This window comes from Triturus cristatus, chromosome 3_1 (genome assembly GCF_964204655.1).
Source record: "Triturus cristatus chromosome 3_1, aTriCri1.1, whole genome shotgun sequence".
In the NCBI taxonomy this organism is placed as follows: Eukaryota; Metazoa; Chordata; class Amphibia; order Caudata; family Salamandridae; genus Triturus; species Triturus cristatus.
In genome coordinates this window covers 1,061,332,407-1,061,350,126 of record NC_140583.1, presented here as the reverse complement: position 1 = coordinate 1,061,350,126, position 17,720 = coordinate 1,061,332,407, and the positions used below count along the sequence as shown (strand labels likewise).

The following is a 17,720-nucleotide window of genomic DNA, read 5'->3' as shown; positions in this document are numbered from 1 at the left end:
CACCACAAGCGTTCGATCAATTTTGTCTCTAAGAGTACTGCACTTGGGATATGAGTCATCCTCTCCTACTCCTCAGTGGGTGACTGTCATCATCCAGGCAGCCCAGCAGTACAACCTCCGGGCAGCAAGTCAACTCCGACCCCGAAATCTGGTGTATCGCCAGGGCTTTAAGTGGGCCGGGTCTCACCGGGTCTGTCTGAGCACTGGCAGTTTTTTAAAGGGGGCCTCGAAACGGGCCTCTATCGAGCTCTGTTTTGTGCCCTGGTAGAGGTAGTCCATTTTTTTCCGGACTGCAGTGCCAGCAGGCACGTCATGTGCGCGTGCTCACACTGCTCACTTCTTACTAGTGGAGAAGTCATGGCATGACATCATGCCAGGTGAACGGTGTAGGGGGAAGGGAATTCCTTAAGAGAGTCATTTTCTCTCTGGATTTCCCTTCTCTTTTTGAAACTCATCATGAGCAGCAACATTGTCGTGGTGTCACCAGGGCTTTAAGGGAAGCTTTTTCAATATTATATACAAGCAATAGTTGCTGCTTATTTATCTTATGCAACTAACAACCACTGACAAAGCCAAAAGTCCTGACGTTGTTGTTGTAGGTATAATGTTACTTGTTGTATCATATATCTGTATGCAAAGACAGAAACAGCAAAATACCAGTCGGGCGGCACACTGTATGCTAAGCACAATTTTTTTACCTACGTGTTTTAAGCCACGCCCTTAATTACATTGGCCACGCCCCTTTGAGAGACCCCCTCAACTTTTTTCATCCCACTTAAAGCCCTGTGTATCGCCAACAGGACCCGGTCCCAGAATACTTGAATCCTTGGGCTGGGCCACAGAACATGAGTTAGTGACACCCCACAGCCCCTCCAACATTCTGCACTACGTCCATTATTCATCAGGGGCCAGGGCCAAACGCTGTGGTTTAGAGCGCCATCTATATAAGAGTTTGAGTGTCAGTTCCCTCCCGGTCATGTGTGTGGCCCCTGTATTCACCTGTTGAAGTATCTCCTGCCATTGGTCCGTGTCGAAGGTGATGCGTAATTCTCTCTCCATGCTCTCTGAAAGGTGTGTGTGCCTGAATTATATCATGTGTTCAGCAAGCAATATATTCTAGAAATCGCATGAGCATCATTGAGGGCTGTGATAAGGTATTTCTTAAAGGGAGTTAAGGGTCTGGTCACGCCCTCCTTAACAGCCGGATGGAGGAGCCAGTGACAAAGCTGCCAATATCTACCTCTTTCCCCCATCGGGAGCCCATATTCCTCTCTCAGTTGTTCAAAGGGTTTGATCTGATCCCGCTCAAACAGATCTTGTAGTGTTTTACGTCTGCCCTTCTGCCAAAACTCATATGGCTCTCTAGTTCTCCCAAGCGTAAAATCTGTGTTGCCCCATAAGGGAGTGATGGGTGAGTAAAAAGTCATAAGACCCCTTTTCACTGCCCATCTATCCCAGATCTCCAGTGTCTCTCTCGTCACTGAGGATTTGTAGAGTGTGAGTGGTCTCTGTCTTTTGACTCCACAGTACTTCCCACAGGGCCCTGCTGGCATGGTTTGGTATACGGTGTTTCACCTCTTATCGGCCTCCCGATGAGTCGAGTGTTATATATAGCTGAGGTGGGAGACTGTATAATAGTATGTGAGATTTGGAACCCCTAGTCCTCCTTCCAGAGGATTTTACAAAGCTTTGGCCTCAGGACACTCTTGCCACCTTACCCTGCCAGAGATGGGTCTGGCAAGTTGTCTCTAGATACTCTATTTAATCCGTAGGGATCAAAAGAGATAAAGAATCTTGGGAAAGACTGACATTGTGAAGGCTGCTATACGTCCCAGTAACAAGAGGGAATTATTCTTCCAATTGTTTAGATCTAGTTTCAATAACTTTTTTAGTCTGTGAAGGTTTATATCTTTAGTTTTATACAAAGTGGGCTACCCTTAGGTATTCGATGTGTGAAGTGGTCCTCTGGATAGGGGTTAGCCGTAGCAACTCATCCACTAGCTGGTCTGCCGGAGATATTGAGGATCACCGATTTTGTGAGATTAATTTTGAACCCCAAAACAGTCTGATAATATGTGAGTTCTGGAGCCTCCAGGAGGTCCCCGTTCCAGGAAGACCTATTTGGTTGAACGCAAGGGAGCATGTGATTGGGCCAAGTCCCGATAATGTTCTTGCTCCACTTCAATCAGGTTAGGTAGGAGGCGCTTGTCTAACAGGTGATATTCCAGTCGTGTAAGTTGTGTGGGCCCTTGTAAAGTGAGAATAATCCGTAGTGGGTGTTTATGCTGCCAGGCATCTATACGGCCGCCTCCTCTATCGGAAATCTGCCCACCGGGGATTGTAGCACTGTCTTTCCACTGCTAGTGCCATCTGTGTCCACCTTGCTATCTCAGACCAAGTTGAAATCACACCCTAGTAAAATCGGGGCTTGTGACCATGCTGTCGAAGGGTTGGGGCAATAGACCGAAGCGACCGTCAGTGGTGACCCTCGGAGCGAGCCTGCCAATGCTACACAGCATTCCGCTTTATCTCGGTGGACCGACTGTACTATCAGTGGGCATTGCGAGTGTACCAGTATTCCCACCCCTCTTGTCTTCTCACCAGAGGAAAAGTATTGTAGGGGAAGATGTTTGGACTGCTTGCGTGGCCAATATATCACAGGAGGTGGGTTTCCTGGAGTAACGCTATATCAGTTTTGAGATTAATCAGCTCCTGTAACACAGATCATCTCTTGAGTGGGTTGTTAAGGCCGCACACATTATAGGCTATTACATGGGTAGTATGTGTTGGTATAAGTGTATAGAGTCTGTATATCAGTGTGTGCCTCTCTAGCTCTGGCTACCTGCGTCGGAGTGTGGATATGACCCTACCTCCCTCCCACCCTTCCCTCCACCTTCCTCATCCCACCCACAACAGAACATAACAATGAAACCAAACAATCTGATGAACTGATAGAACCCCCATCTCGGGGTGTCCAACCGAGTCCCTCTTCCAAGCCTCGTGTGATCTGGGTTACCTCTGGGTAGAGAGCGTAAGGTCTCTGTCAGCTCTGGCGGAGTCTCTTCTTTCCCCGATACAAGACAGTTTCCTGCCTGTGTTGGACAGTCCCCCGTCTAGAAGTCCATTCCCTGAGACCAATGTCAGTGGTGCTGTCAGAACTGGGGTTATTTGGGGGCACCCCACTTTATCACTCCTGGGGTTCAGTAGAGTGTGCTTCAGGTGAATTCAAGAAGGGTGAGCCTCCGCTCACCCTCTGTACCCGTGTGAGGGCTGCTTGCGTTCTGCCAGGCGGTCTTCTCTGCTTGGGGACATCTGTCTTGTTTTGCTTGGTGTCCACTTCCATATTAAACTATGGGATGCTGGCGCTCCTTTGACCTACCTTGATTGTCATCCGACTGTGGAATTTTGAGGATTAGGCAGGCTTCTTTAAGCGATTTAATCGCCCATCACTTGCCCCTCCATTCAAAGTGCAGGGGGAAGGGGTGGCCCCATTTGTATCATATTTTTTGTTCTCTTAGAAAGGTGGTGACGGGGCAGAAAACCGTTCCTGTAGCTAGATCTTTGCAAATTTGGGGAGAGTCACCATTATAGCTAATTGAGTCTCCTCCCCCTTCTGCTTCCATAATGATGAAAACACACTAGGATGTTGGGGCCAGTCTGCGAATTCTGGGACCGCGGGCCCACTCTATGTGCTCGATCGATACAGACAGGTTCTGGGCCATGTTTATCCAAGAGCATTTGCATGAGACCCTGGATATATTGCTTGATGTCTTTACCTTCTCTCCCTGGTGGGACTCCTCTTATTTGCAAGTTGGAGCACAAGGATCTATTTTCCTGGTCTTTCCATTTTTCTTGCATCTGTATCACTTAATCCCACAGGTCGATCAGTTGAGCGCAGCATTCTTCGAGGTCTAGGCTTGACTCTTTGACCAAGGTCATCAAGATCTCTATGGACTCCTCCAAGGCTCTGTTTCAGGTCAGTCCGCACAGAGCTAATTTCTTCCATCAAGTACACAAACATTTGGGTCATGAAGCTCTAGGTGAGCTTCTCATCCTCACTGGATTGGGTCTTTAGCATTGTCCTGGGGCTCATTTAGTTGCGAGTAATCTCCTGTGTTAGACTGAACTTTCTCAGACATGTGCAGACCTGGAGTTGGTGTACTGAGTTCTGAAACAGTTCTTGCTTCCAAGTATCCTCTGAAAGCAGTGAACTGTGAATTCAAAGACAATTGAGCTCAGCATCCCACTCACCCCAGTTCCACCTTTGATCGAGCCAACAGGTGGAACAGATCAGACGTGATGCGAGCATCTCAGAGAGTCGAGAGCAGTGTCAAGCTGCGCAGTCGGAGCTGCCTGAGTTACAGCCACAGCCTCATGGCAAGTTTTGCTACCCGCAAGATTGAGGGGGTGAGGCGCTGTTGTGACTGCTTATTGCTCCGTGCTTTATGGTGAAAAGAGGCATCGGCTCGGAAAAAGTTTAAAGGGCCTGCGAGTGCCCGTGGAAGCGCCTGGCTAGAGCCGGGTGCGGCTTGTGCACGTTTCCTGGTGTGCCACCCCTCGCACCAGTACATAGACACGGTCTCCCCCCCAAGCTGGCCAACGCCTAAGCACTTCTGCTGCAATCATTACTATTCCTCTCTGCTCCTCCTTTGCTTCAGCAGCTTGTGCAGATTTAAGCAGTTGGAGGGAGAACCACAGGAAGGAGACAGAAGGCCTACAGCGTCTGATTTTCTGGCTGGACACGGGCAGAACGGATTGCACCGAACCTAACATGGACACACGGAGACCGCCACAGTGGCACAGGGAGGGCGTGGAATACCCCCGTAGTGGTAGCAGTGCAGGTAGCCAACGAAAGCCTAGCAGAATTAGAGCACAAAGGTGGCAGCACATTTCAGCTTAAGATTTGAAGACTTGAAAGGCAGGTGGGGACAGTAAGTGCATTTTGTTAACTGTGACTGTTAAGTATCATCTATCTTACAAAGATGCCTCCATTAAGGAAAAAAAGAGTACAACTTGTGGGAGCAACACGAAGCAAGAATGTTGGAAGGAAGAGAGATGATGTATTGATATTAGGGGACTTTGGGTCTTCTCCCCATGTAGATTTTCAAGTAGGAGCCAATGGAACCCCAGTAGTGGACAAAGCCCATTCATCAGCAAAATCACTGGCGGTCTCAATTAAACACTTTGTGAGAAAGGATTTCAAGCCCTCTAAACAATTGGAGGTTACAGATATGGGACATGTGGTTTCATCAGGGGGAAGGCCTCAGGAGCCATTGATAGCACAAGAGAAGGAAAGGAAAATCTGGACATATTTGGACACTCACGAGTGATTCACCTCCGGCTTTCCTCTTCCCCATATTTGTTTTGTCTCTCGGAATTGGGTTTTGTGTGCTCTGGGGAAGGGACAGGGACAGAAGACACTGTTGAAGATCTTTCAGGGGATGGACACTTGAAGAGAGTGCTGCCAGAAGTAACCAAGATATCTGGATGGGGACCCCATGATGGCAACCAAGGGACATTGGCTACCTCCACGGCAAATATTTACACTCTGCTGTCTGGCCCAACCACGATGTTAGAGGCTCTTCTGCTAATGCAGAAAATATTAAATGGGCTATTAGAAGTTTCACTAGCAGCAAATGAGTCATTGAGAATGGAGGCCGGAGTGTTAAAGGAGATTTTGTTAGAATTAAAATCAATTCATTCTTGTATTCCCTTGTTGGTAAGACCAGCAATCCCTCAACCAGTGTCAAAAGAGGTAACCCTGGACCAAGGGAAACCGGGATACACCTCAGTTTATGTGTCCAAAAAGCCAATATTAGTGAGGAGAAGGAATCATGGGTTGGGTATGAGCTGGCGAATGGGTCAATTAAAGGGGAGAAAAGGGAGCCTGGGTTTAAAAATAAGGTCTCCATCCCAAAAGTGCAGCCCAAAACAAGCCCAAGGGTCACCGCCTACCTGGATAAAGGGACGGCTAATGGTAAGAGGGGCAGGTGTAGAGAAGAGGGGAACGGCAAAAAGGATTAAAGGCGAGGGTTTGGTTGGGACTGCCAAATTGCAGCAGGGCGCTAAGTCAAAGAGAAGAGCCTCTGCCAGTCAAAGCCCAAAGGAAAAGAAGCTCTCCCAGCAGTGTGTTAGGAGCCCTAAGAACCCTGAGGCTTCTCAGGACCTAGAAAAAGATGGAGCCCTGGAGCGGGCATACACCATGCGTAGGGTACCGAGAGTAAATTATGTTCACTTGGATCAAGTATTCTGACTATATTCTCATCCTGTAAGGTACTGGAGGAGGTTGGGTAAAGAGATATTGAGCCGGTGAGGAGTTCCACCAGAGTGGATTTATGCAGTTTGTTAAAGATGAGACCAAATTGGGCCCTGGGCAGTTGAAAGGTGGACTAATGAGATTGGTATCTCGTAAATTCAGTAAGGGGACAAAAATCATCGAGACAAGTAGTGATTGGCTACTAGCTAGTTCACTGGATCTCTTTTAGGGATGTATATGGCAAAATAATGTGACATTTGTGAATGTCTATATAAATCAAGAGGAGTTTCGGAAGGAGATGTGGCAGGTGTTCCGGAGGGATCTGGTAGAGTTACCAAAGCTCCCGGGGGCCCTGTTTCTCCTCCTAAGGGACTTTATTCTATGCCTTAATCCGGGGAAGGTCGATTTTGCGTTTTAAAATATGTTAGAGGGTTATGGTATCCCCAACACAATTTTCCCAAAATGTGATCAGTCCAAGTATGAAAGGAAAATTGTGTGTTTTCTCTTTGAGTTAAGGTTTGTATGTTTAAATGGTCGCTTTAAAGGGAATGTTCCAGTTACTCAAACATTTTTGCATGGGAACTAGCAGTGCCCTATTGATTATGTTTATTCAGGAATGGGTTTATTACCACTGTATAGAATTCAAGGTGTTAAGAATAAGGAGTAGTGATCATTAGAGGTTAAAATTGGCCATTGTGGCTGCACCAATATCAAGGGAGCGAGTGATCCCAATTGAAGTAGACTTTCCAAAACATTTAACAACGAGGATAGATGAAGAATACATTGACCGATTGATGCAGTATCAAATTCTTCATGATATGGACCTTGATAGGACTGAAGGTGAACCAAACGTGGTATGGTATGCAAAAACCATTGCTGAGGTTGCAAATCAATTAAGACCAGTAGTAAGGCTATGTAATAAGAAATTAAAAAAGGATCTATCTTGCCAGCCTCCTAACCAGCAGTGGATTGATAAAGAGTGTGTATTTGCTAGGAAAGAGTTAAGGAAAGCAGAAAGGGCGAGGCGGCCTATCGGCCCCGTAAATGCAAATGAGGTCTATATTTGTAAGAAAAGAGTATCAGGCCCTGGTTAGAAGAAAGAAGCAGGCTTTCTTCCAGTCAAACTGGGACCTTATGATCAGTACATCACAAGGAAAAAACATGACGAAGTTCTGGAAGTTGGTCCAGAGGGGATGTAGCATTGCATCCCCCCTGAAAGATATATAGTGCCAGAAACTGGCTGGGTAGAATTTTTTGAGTAATATTTATAAGATCAGGAACATAACTATGAGGAACTGCTAGCCTAAATTGGGGGAGGAAGCCTTGGAGTCTTTTTCCAATCAATCTATTGCCAAGTTTCTAACTCCCTAAATGTAACTACAGGAGCAGCACCGGATAATTTGCCAACAATTGTGATTAAGTCAAACCCAATGTGACAGGCAGGGCTTTTCTCGAAGTGTTTTATAGCCATAACTAAGACTGGTATAGTACCTCCCAACTGGAAGGGCGCAAAAAAGGTGCGATTAATGAACCAGGCAATTATCGTTTGACAAGCCTGCTGGATGTAGGCGCCAAGTTGTACTCAAATGTTATTCTCAGGTCTTTAAAGAATTGGATTTAGGGTAACATAATTGTCCCTATGGAGCAGGGGGGCTTTAAGCCCGGGCATTCAACAATAGATCATTGCTTCAGCTTGTGGGCCTTGGGGCAGAAGGCAAAGGAAACAACTGGTTGTCTATTCTGCTGTTTTGTTGATTCTAGTTCTGCTTTCGATTTGGTAGACTGTAGTATCCTCTGGGCTAAATTAAGACAACAGAGTATCCTCCAATACTTATTATTAATCCTGCAGAAATTGCACTCGGGGAATTGGGCCCGAGTGGAACTTGATTTGGATGGGGCCCTTTCAGGGAGAATCCCTCTAGGAAGTGGGTTAAGGCAGGGCTGTGTCCTGGCCCCCATGCTGTTCTCTTTGTTCCTTGCTGACCGTCCGGGGTTGTTGGCAGCAACTCAGTCCTTTTCACCAAAAATAGGGGATAGACATGTGTCGTGTCTACTCTATTGTATTGTATTTTAATTGCATTTATTTAGCGCTTACTATCCTTATGCAGATGATTTGGCAATTTTGGACTTGACCGAAGTAGGCCTGCAGAAGAAGTTGTATATATTTAATAATTATTGTGAGGCTAATAAATTGAAGGTGAATCTGGAATAAAACACTAATAATCCATTTTGGGAAAAAAGGGAAGCCAAATAAGTGGCTGTTAGGTAATAGCAGTGTTTAGGTTTTATCGTCCTGTAAGTAACTTGGTATGACGGTTACAAGACAGTTGAGCTGTGTCCTGCATAGAGAATTGGTAGCAATGAGGGCAGCAGCAACAATAGGGGTCCTTGTTTGTTTAAAGAATACCTTTGGTGGCCCTTCCTGGTCTCCCCTTTCGTCAGCCTACAATGAAATTGTACCTACGGGCCAAGGTATTGGTCCTAAGTTTGGAGGGAATTTGGGAGAGATGTGAGAGCGTTTGAAAAAATTGTTAGCTCTCCCAAAAAGTGCACTGATCCAGGCAATAAGGCTGGAAGGAAACCTGCAGGCTTGGAATTTTTGAGTATATAAAGCAACCTTGCTGTTTTGGGATAAACTTTGGGTCTCAGCGGTACAGAAGGTATCAGCCTTATGTGCTGCTGAATTAGGGAAGAGTGAATAAAGGTGGGCGGCGAAGGTGAGGAAAAGGTTAGCAGCCATCGCTGGAGCCTTAACAATTGAATTAAAGATAACAGAGGCTTCTCATCTTTTCTAAAGCAGATTTAAAAGTGGCCTGTAGAAAAGTGTCCAGATTGGCTGATATGGAGTATGTAGGGAATAGACCCTCTGCAAAATATATGGTAGAATCTCGGGACAATAGGAGGGCATTTCCGTACTTATCAACACTTTCCGATGGCCTTTTATGCTTAGCACCATTACATTTTGGGTAGCCTTAAATGTGTGATATAAGAGCTGATAAATGTAACGTTTTTTTAAGATGCAGAGAATAATTGAACATGTGGATTGCGTTTTCAAAATATTAATGTTCATTTGTTAATTGACTGCCGTCATTTTAATTGGTCTTGTCGTTTGATTTTAAAACTGCTTTTTAAAAGTTATGATATAAATCATCGTAACGATACACTTGTACTTTTGTTGATTATGGAATTTTTAGACGTTGCTTGTGCCCTGGAAAAATGTTTAAAAATATGTTTGGATTAGTGACGCAAGGGGTTCAGTTAATTATTTTAGTTCTGTGTTGTTATGGGAATGGAGAGTATATGTATTAAATGGCAGTGTATTGGGTACTAACCTATTTTACAGGCAGGGAGCGGGAGAGGTAGGGGTCATTTAACACAATATTTTATTTAGTTTTAAAATGTAAGTTTTAAAGACAAGTGTCTAAACATTAATAAAGTTGAACCGGTGTTTTCTGGACCTGCTATAAACACCCAGTGTAATCATGGGGCTTAGTTGCTTTTGGTAAATCAGGAATTGGGGAAACCTTTTCAGTAGACACTTGCCTCTGTCTGTGGAGTAAGCCTGCCATCCTTCCCTTTTGTGTACAAAGTTTGGTTTGTATGCCCATCTCTCCCTAAGAGAATGTCCAGGAGAAAAAGTCACCAACAGGAAAGAATACACACAAATAGGGCTTTAGCCATAAGCCGGTTGGGTAACCTAACTTGCGCTCTACCAAAACCACTGGGCGAGCATGTACATTTCATGGGAGGCAGTTTTATTATGACATTCAGGGCACGGTGGCCCGACGACACCCAGACCAGGGCAGTCCGACTCACAAAAGACTGATCATCATGCTGGCTCTGCAGTTAGGCTACAATGGAGAGCAAAGGAGCTACAGAGATGCTGCCCTTTTGAAGTGGTCGCCTATTGTTGAAACCTAGAGCAGGCAGACACTTTACAACCAATCCCCTGATAAGTGGCCATGATGCAGAGATGTTTCTGCACCCCATAAAAGGTTCACTCAACATTAGTTATTTTCATTTTTCGCTTGCAAAGGTAATTTCTAGATCTCTCAATAGGTCTTTAATGGTAGTATCAAAGCACCTAATTGGTCAGGCGAGCGGCTAGGACTGACTGTGCTGATTAACACTGAAGCCACCTCAGAGACCAGGGAGGGTAGAAACCTGCAACAGGGCCATGTCTCCAATCAGAGAGTAGAAATGGACACTCTACGGGATAATTACCAAAGAGCTCGGAACGCAGTGGGTATGACCCAATCTTTTATGTTATTGACTGAACCTAAAATGTGCACACCTGCCAAGGTCACATGTTACTGACCCTCATTTTCTCCTGCAGAAGAGCAATGCCCTGTCTTACAAGAATGGCCTTCCCACCTCAATGGATAAATCTGGGCAGCAGTGGGACCTACCCAACGCCTGGCCGCCCCTCCAGCACATGGTCATCGAGGGTAAGGCTGCTTGCTCCTAATTTGCCATGAGGAGGCACTAGTGCACAAAGGGCTTCCACTGGGTGAGCAGTGTGGTGCAGTGGCGGCAGCGTTTCTAGTCAGGAACGTTAAAGTTGTTACATTTAATGTAGACACAAAAGTATCCAGATTCCTGTCCCCTTACTCACATTCAAACATTAATACCTCAGTCCCCTGTACTTAAACACACACAGACTCTCAGTCTTTTGCCCAGATATTCCCAGCAGAGAGCTGCAAATAAGCAAAAGATCCCAGACTTCAATCCCACCAAAGACTGACTGTGTCTTCCATCATTCAGAGGATGTCAAAACGAGTTACATGCAGAAGAGGTAACATTAACCTGTTCTGTAGTAGGGGATCTCTGTGTATAGTCATAATCTAGTGAATAGTCCCGCCCATGTGCGTGGACCCCGGAGCAATAAAAAATAATCTCTAAAAGGTGACAAATCATGCAGACCTGCATACACCTTTAAGAGAGAATTTAATTTAAAGACAGATAATGCAGCCTATACCCACAGGATACACTGTCCAGTACTTCAACTAGAATTCCACCAACATCCACAAACAGCACTGCCTGTCTAGTTTTTCTCCCCATAGGAAAAAACCCTGCCTCTACCAGCAAAAGCCTCTGGAATGATAGAGAGGAAGGAGTGGACAGACAAGCCCCATAGGCTGCCATTATGTGGCTTAAAACAGGATACTGTGCCTTTAAGAAAACTTTCCAGGTTTCCAGAACTTTCCCCAGTATCCCAGAATGCCCAGCAGGTCCCATTTACTTTCGGTTCTTTTTTCCGGCTCCTGCTAGCAGGACCCTGGAGCATTGAGCTCTCCCCTTTTCAAGGTTTTTTTTTGGAGATTTTGTCAATTTTTGTCACTTTTTCAAGTGCTTAGTAGCTGGTACTGTCAACATGCCTGGCTTGTTCGACAAGTGCCCGGAGTGTGGTAGAAAGAAGGCTAAAACTGATCCACACGAGGTGTGTATAGGTTGCCTTCCCCAGTCCCACGTGCCTGAAGACTGTACCATCTGCCACTCGTTCTCAGCCAGGACTCTGAGGGACAGAATGAAAATCAGGCTTCAAGTTCTGGAGGAGAGAAGACTGAAGGCACCAGGTGGGTCTGGAGGGGCTGATTTGGCCCATACTGAGGCCTCTGGGGGGCTCCCCAGGGGCAGGAAGACCAGTAAGCGCTCCCACTCCCCGTCGACGTCGAGGGCGTCGACGGCGACGTCGAGGAGGATGACCACCGTTTGTTCGCCGTCTCCCCAGGGCTCTGGGGAGAAGCGGCGTCGACGATCGACGTCGAGGGACCTGAATAGGCCGCCGTCGACTACATCTGCATCGTCGGCGACGACGCCGTCCAGCAGTCGGCGATCGCCGTCGAGGGGAGATCGCCGTTCGCCGTCGATGAAGAGGAGACGGTCGACGTCGCCGCCGAAGAGGAGATCGACGTCGAGACGCCCGAGGCCGTCGAGGCACAGGTCGCCGTCGAGGCACAGGTCGCCGTCGAGGCACAGGTCGCCGTCGAGGCGGAGGTCGCCGTCGAGGCGAAGGTCGCCGTCGAGGTCGACGTCGAGGAGAAGATCGACGTCGAGGAGAAGATCGACGTCGAGGAAGAGAGAGTCACCGGAATCGGTGTACTCTGTGGTGTACACGCCTCCTCGGATGCCTCCGTCACCGCCTCCTCTCCCACCTCCTCCACCACCACCACCAACGCCGCCTCCTCCACCTCCACCACCGCCACCTCCGCCTCCACAGCCGCGGACACTTCCTCCGCCGCCCCCACCTCGGTCGCTGCCACGCACTCCAGTGGGTCCGCCGCCGGTTCCCCCGCGGTCGGTTTCCCTTCCGAGGTACCCGACTCCGCCGCAGGGGACCCCGAAGCCACGATGCCCGCGGTCGCCGGGACCGGCTAGACCGGCGGACAGGCCGAAGCCGAAGAGGTCGCGCTCCCGCTCTCACAGGAGGAGAAGGTCACGGAGCCGTGGACGGTCATCGTCGGACTCAGGACGACGCCGTAGGAGGCACAGGTCCAGGTCGCACACGCGCTCCTCGACCAGAGACTTTTCCCCGACGCTGTCGGACTCACCGGGGACTAGGGTGTCTCCGGTGGACGACTTGGTCTCTTTCCAAGAGGTGCTGGTGAGAGGGGCAGCAAAGTTGGGTATCACGGTGACGGTTCCAACACCCACGACGTCCGTGATATTCGAGACACTTAATAAGAAACATCTGTCTCGCCCTCTACTGCCTCTTGTTCCAGGACTGGTGGAACCCGCGTTGGAGCTGTTCCTCACTCCCGCGATGATGAAGGCCGCCCCCTTCAGGCTCATGAAAAAGTATAGGGCCCCGGAGTCGGACCCTACCTTTTTGAGAGTGGACCCGAAGCCGGATTCGGTCATCGTGACGGCGGCGAGGAAACAACATGCGACCGCCCCTTCTTCGACGGTCCCGCCTGACAAGGAAAGCCGCTGGCTGGACTCTGCGGGCAGGAAGGTGTGTGGGACCGCCGCCACTACCATGAAGGCGGCGAGTGCAGGGGATTTGTTGGCCCGTTATGACCGGGCCCTGTGGGAGTCCCTGCAGCAGTATGCGGACCTGCTGCCCCGGGACAAGAAGGAGGACTTCTTGGAGACAGTGCGCGAAGGCATGCTGGTTTCTAATCAGGTGATCGGCGCAGCGGCGGATGTATCCTTGCTGGCCGCCCACGCCTACTGTCATGGCGTTCACCAGAGGCGGCATTCGTGGCTGCGCCTGACGTCCCTCAAGCCAGAGGCGCAGCAAAGAGTGGCCAACCTGCCCTTCTCGGGGGAAACCCTGTTCGGGAAACATGCGGACGATGAGATGGCCCGCATGAAGGCGGAGGCGGAAACCCTGACGGCCGTTGGGTTGGAGAAGACCGAGAAGAAGAAGCGCCCGTTCCAGAGGCGGTTCGGGTCTTCGGGCAGAGGGTGTGGGCAGGGTTCGGGACAGCAGCAGCAACAACAGCAGCAGTTCCGCAAGCCCTTCCAGAAGCGCCAGAGGGGTAGAGGAGGCCAGCAGGCTACTACCACTACCAAGGGCCCGGCCGGGTCTCGGCCCTGAGCGGCTACTTCCCCCTCAACCGTTACCCACTCCAGTGGGGGGAAGCATTCAATTTTTTCCGGCAGAGTGGAGAAAAATTACTCAGGACAAGTGGCTGCTGAATATTGTTTGCAATGGATACAGTCTTCGGTTCATCAGCCCGCCTCCAGCGATTCCGCCGGTCAGCTCTCGATTTCAGCTGAGAGAGCTCCAGGCGGAGGCAGACATCTTGTTGAGAAAAAAGGCGGTTGAAGAGGTACCTCTGTCTCAAAGGGCAAGAGGTCTGTACTCTCGGTTCTTCCTCGTTCGCAAGAAGGACAAGAACGAGTTCAGGCCCATTCTGGATTTGCGACAGGCAAACAAATGGATTCGCAGAGAGAAGTTTCGCATGCTATCGTTGCACCAGATTTACCCTCAGCTGCAACGGGGAGACTGGCTCTGTGCAATAGATCTACAGGATGCGTACTTCCATGTGCCCATTGCACGGAAGCACAGGAAGTTCCTGTGATTCCAAGTCTGCGCCAATCACTATCAATACACAGTACTGCCATTCGGGCTAAAGTCTGCGCCCAGGACCTTCTCAAAGTGCATGGCGGTGGTGGCGGCACACCTGCGGAGGAACAAGGTGTTTGTCTACCCGTATCTGGACGATTGGCTGATCAAGGCTTCATCCTTCTCGGAAGCACAAGATCACTTCCGATGGACGTGCGCTCTCTTACACAAGCTGGGGTTACACGTCAACATGTCCAAATCGGTCACAACTCCGGTCCAGTGCATACAGTACCTGGGGGCCTCCATCGATACGCGGTCAGCAAGCGTGTCTCCTTCGGAGGAGAGACGGTTATCACTCCTTCGGAAGGCTCAGGACCTCAGGACTGCTCCATCGACGACAGTGAGGAAGGTGTCTTCTCTACTGGGATCGATGGCCTCCTGTATCTTCCTCATGCCGCACGCACGGCTACACATGAGACCACTGCAGGAGTGCTTGGAGGATCAGTGGGATCAGAGGACAGGCTCTTGGGACGACAAGATACGACTGTCTCTGCATGCTCTTCAGTCTCTGAAGTGGTGGTGTTCGGCGGAAAACCTCCTCAAGGGGGTCCCCTTCCACAAGGACATTCCCACGACGAGTGTAGTGACGGATGCTTCTCTCCAGGGCTGGGGAGCGCATTCCGGGGACTTGCAGATTCAAGGAAAGTGGTCTCCTCTGGAATCAACGTACCACATCAATTTCCTGGAACTCAGATCTGTCTTCCTGGCACTGAAGGCCTTCCTTCCGTCCTTCCAGACCAACTCACTGCTGATACAGACGGAAAATACAACCACGATGTATTACCTCAACAAGCAGGGGGGGTCGAGATCGCGCACTCTGTCGCAGGAGGCGCAGGCGATCTGGCGCTGGCTGCTGGCCCGAGGACTGACGATTACGGCCACGCATCTGCCAGGGGTGCAGAATGCTCAGGCGGACGCCTTGAGCAGGCTGATTCAGGAAAACCACGAATGGGTCATAAACGACGAAGTACTAGGAGAAGCCTTCGCAAGGTGGGGGACTCCAGACGTAGATCTGTTCGCCACCGCCGAAAACAGCAAATGCCGAGACTTCGCATCCAGGTACTACCAGCGGGGGACGCTGGGGAATGCGCTATGGATCGATTGGTCGAACAGCTTTCTGTACGCCTTTCCACCCATTCCCCTGATTCCGGCGGTTCTCATCAAGCTGTCCCAGTCCAGGGCGCGGATGATCCTGATCGCCCCGGAGTGGCCCAGGCAGTGGTGGTTCACGGACCTTCTTCATCGGTCTCTCCTTCCTCACATGCGGTTGCCGTGCAGGCCGGACCTTCTCACGAAGTTCGGGGGGCGGATGGTGCACCCCAACCTCTCGTCTTTGAGTTTGGCGTCATGGCTCCTGAAATAGTGCAATATGGCCATCTGAATCTACCAGACGATTGTATGGACATTCTGAAGGAGTCTAAGCGACCTTCCACTAGGACATCCTATGCTTACAAGTGGAAGAGGTTCTGTATCTGGTGTAAGTCCAAGAACTTTGATCCGACAACATGTAAGGAAGATGTCATCCTTCCATACCTTCTACATCTGGCGCAGTCTGGCCTTAATTTCCATTCCATTAAGGTTCATCTGGCTGCTTTGACTGCTTACAAGAAATGCCCTTCAAAGACTTCCTTCTTTCAGATCCCTGTGGTCAAGGATTTTTTGGAAGGCTTGAAGAAAGTGTTTCCTCCCGTCAGACTTCCCTCGCCTTCCTGGGACTTGAATGTGGTGCTGTCCAGACTGATGAGGGAGCCTTTTGAACCCATTCACAAGGCTTCATTGCAGCACCTATCCTGGAAGGCGACGTTCCTAGTGGCCATTACATCGGCCCGCAGGGTGAGTGAACTTCAGGCATTATGTTGTCAAGAACCTTATACTGTATTTCATGCTGCTAAGGTTGTGATGTGTACTCACCCTAAATTTCTTCCTAAGGTTATCTCTGATTTTCATGTCAACCAGACCATAACTTTACCTACGTTGTTTCAGAATCCCTCTTCGCCAGCGGAAAGGTCTCTCCATTCCCTGGATGTTCGGAGGGTGTTGAAATTTTATCTGGATAAGACCAAGGATATTCGTAGGTCTGACCAATTTTGTTAATTATGGCTCAGTCAGGACTGGTCTTGCAACCTCTAAGCAGTCCATTTCTCGGTGGATTGTGTCCTGCATACAATTGTGTTATCAAAAGGCTAATAAGACCTTAGGGGGTAAACCTAAGGCTCATTCCACCAGGGGCAAAGCTGCCACGACGGCTTTGCTGCGTAATGTTCCGATTGCGGAAATCTGCAAGGCGGCCACTTGGAAGTCGGTCCATACCTTTGCTGCGCATTACTGTCTGGACACGGATGCCAGGGCAGATGCTCAGGTTGGGCAGGCTTCGCTGCGAAATTTGTTCGCACAGTAGTGGTAGTGTCTTGTGTGTTCTCCACCGCTTTTGTTGTGTGGGGATGGGTGTGCCATTCTATTCACTAGATTATGACTATACACAGAGATCCCCTACTACAGAAGGAGTAGTTTCTTTTCTGTAACTCCAGTTCTGTAGTAGGGGTATCTCTGTTATAGTCATAAGCGCCCGCCCTCCTCCCCGGTGGAGAGATACTTATTCATATGTAGAATGCTACAGGTCTGGCGTGCTACGCCTTCAAAAAGAACTGAAAGTAAATGGGACCTGCTGGGCATTCTGGGATACTGGGGAAAGTTCTGGAAACCTGGAAGGTTTTCTTAAAGGCACAGTATCCTGTTTTAAGCCACATAATGGCAGCCTATGGGGCTTGTCTGTCCACTCCTTTCTCTCTATCATTCCAGAGGCTTTTGCTGGTAGAGGCAGGGTTTTTTCCTATGGGGAGAAAAACTAGACAGGCAGTGCTGTTTGTGGATGTTGGTGGAATTCTAGTTGAAGTTCTGGACAGTGTAGCCTGTGGGTATAGGCTGCATTATCTGTCTTTAAATTAAATTCTCTCTTAAAGGTGTATGCAGGTCTGCATGATTTGTCACCTTTTAGAGATTATTTTTTATTGCTCCGGGGTCCACGCACATGGGCGGGACTATTCACTAGATTATGACTATAACAGAGATACCCCTACTACAGAACTGGAGTTACAGAAAAGAAACTACTCCTTCTTCACATTACCACATGCCGCGGGCACCATATTACTGATGTACCAATTGGTCTCAGACCACATTTGGGGGCAGATGTATGAGGCCTTTGTGCGCTTAAAAAAAGTCTGATTCGAACAATAGGGTTGTTGAAGACCACAAAAAAGACCTTTTGGTATGTCAGGAACTCAATTAGTGATTCGGGAGCACATTACTGATTCGCAATTTGGGTTTGCGACGACATACTGAATCGGTAGCTGGAAGGGGCATATTTAGGGCGTCCCTTCCAAATACCAATTT

At 48.9% G+C, this 17,720-nt stretch overlaps 1 protein-coding gene across 2 annotated transcripts in view; it reads left to right on the top strand.

The window, feature by feature from the left end:
• The window catches only part of TREH (trehalase), a 281,145-nt gene that overhangs the window by 244,805 nt on the left and 18,620 nt on the right, over positions 1–17,720 (top strand). For both annotated transcript variants that reach the window (XM_085645871.1, XM_085645870.1), the window contains exon 13: positions 10,593–10,704. In XM_085645871.1, coding sequence (XP_085501997.1) covers positions 10,593–10,704 — 112 coding nt within the window. The remainder of the gene's footprint in view (positions 1–10,592; positions 10,705–17,720) is intronic.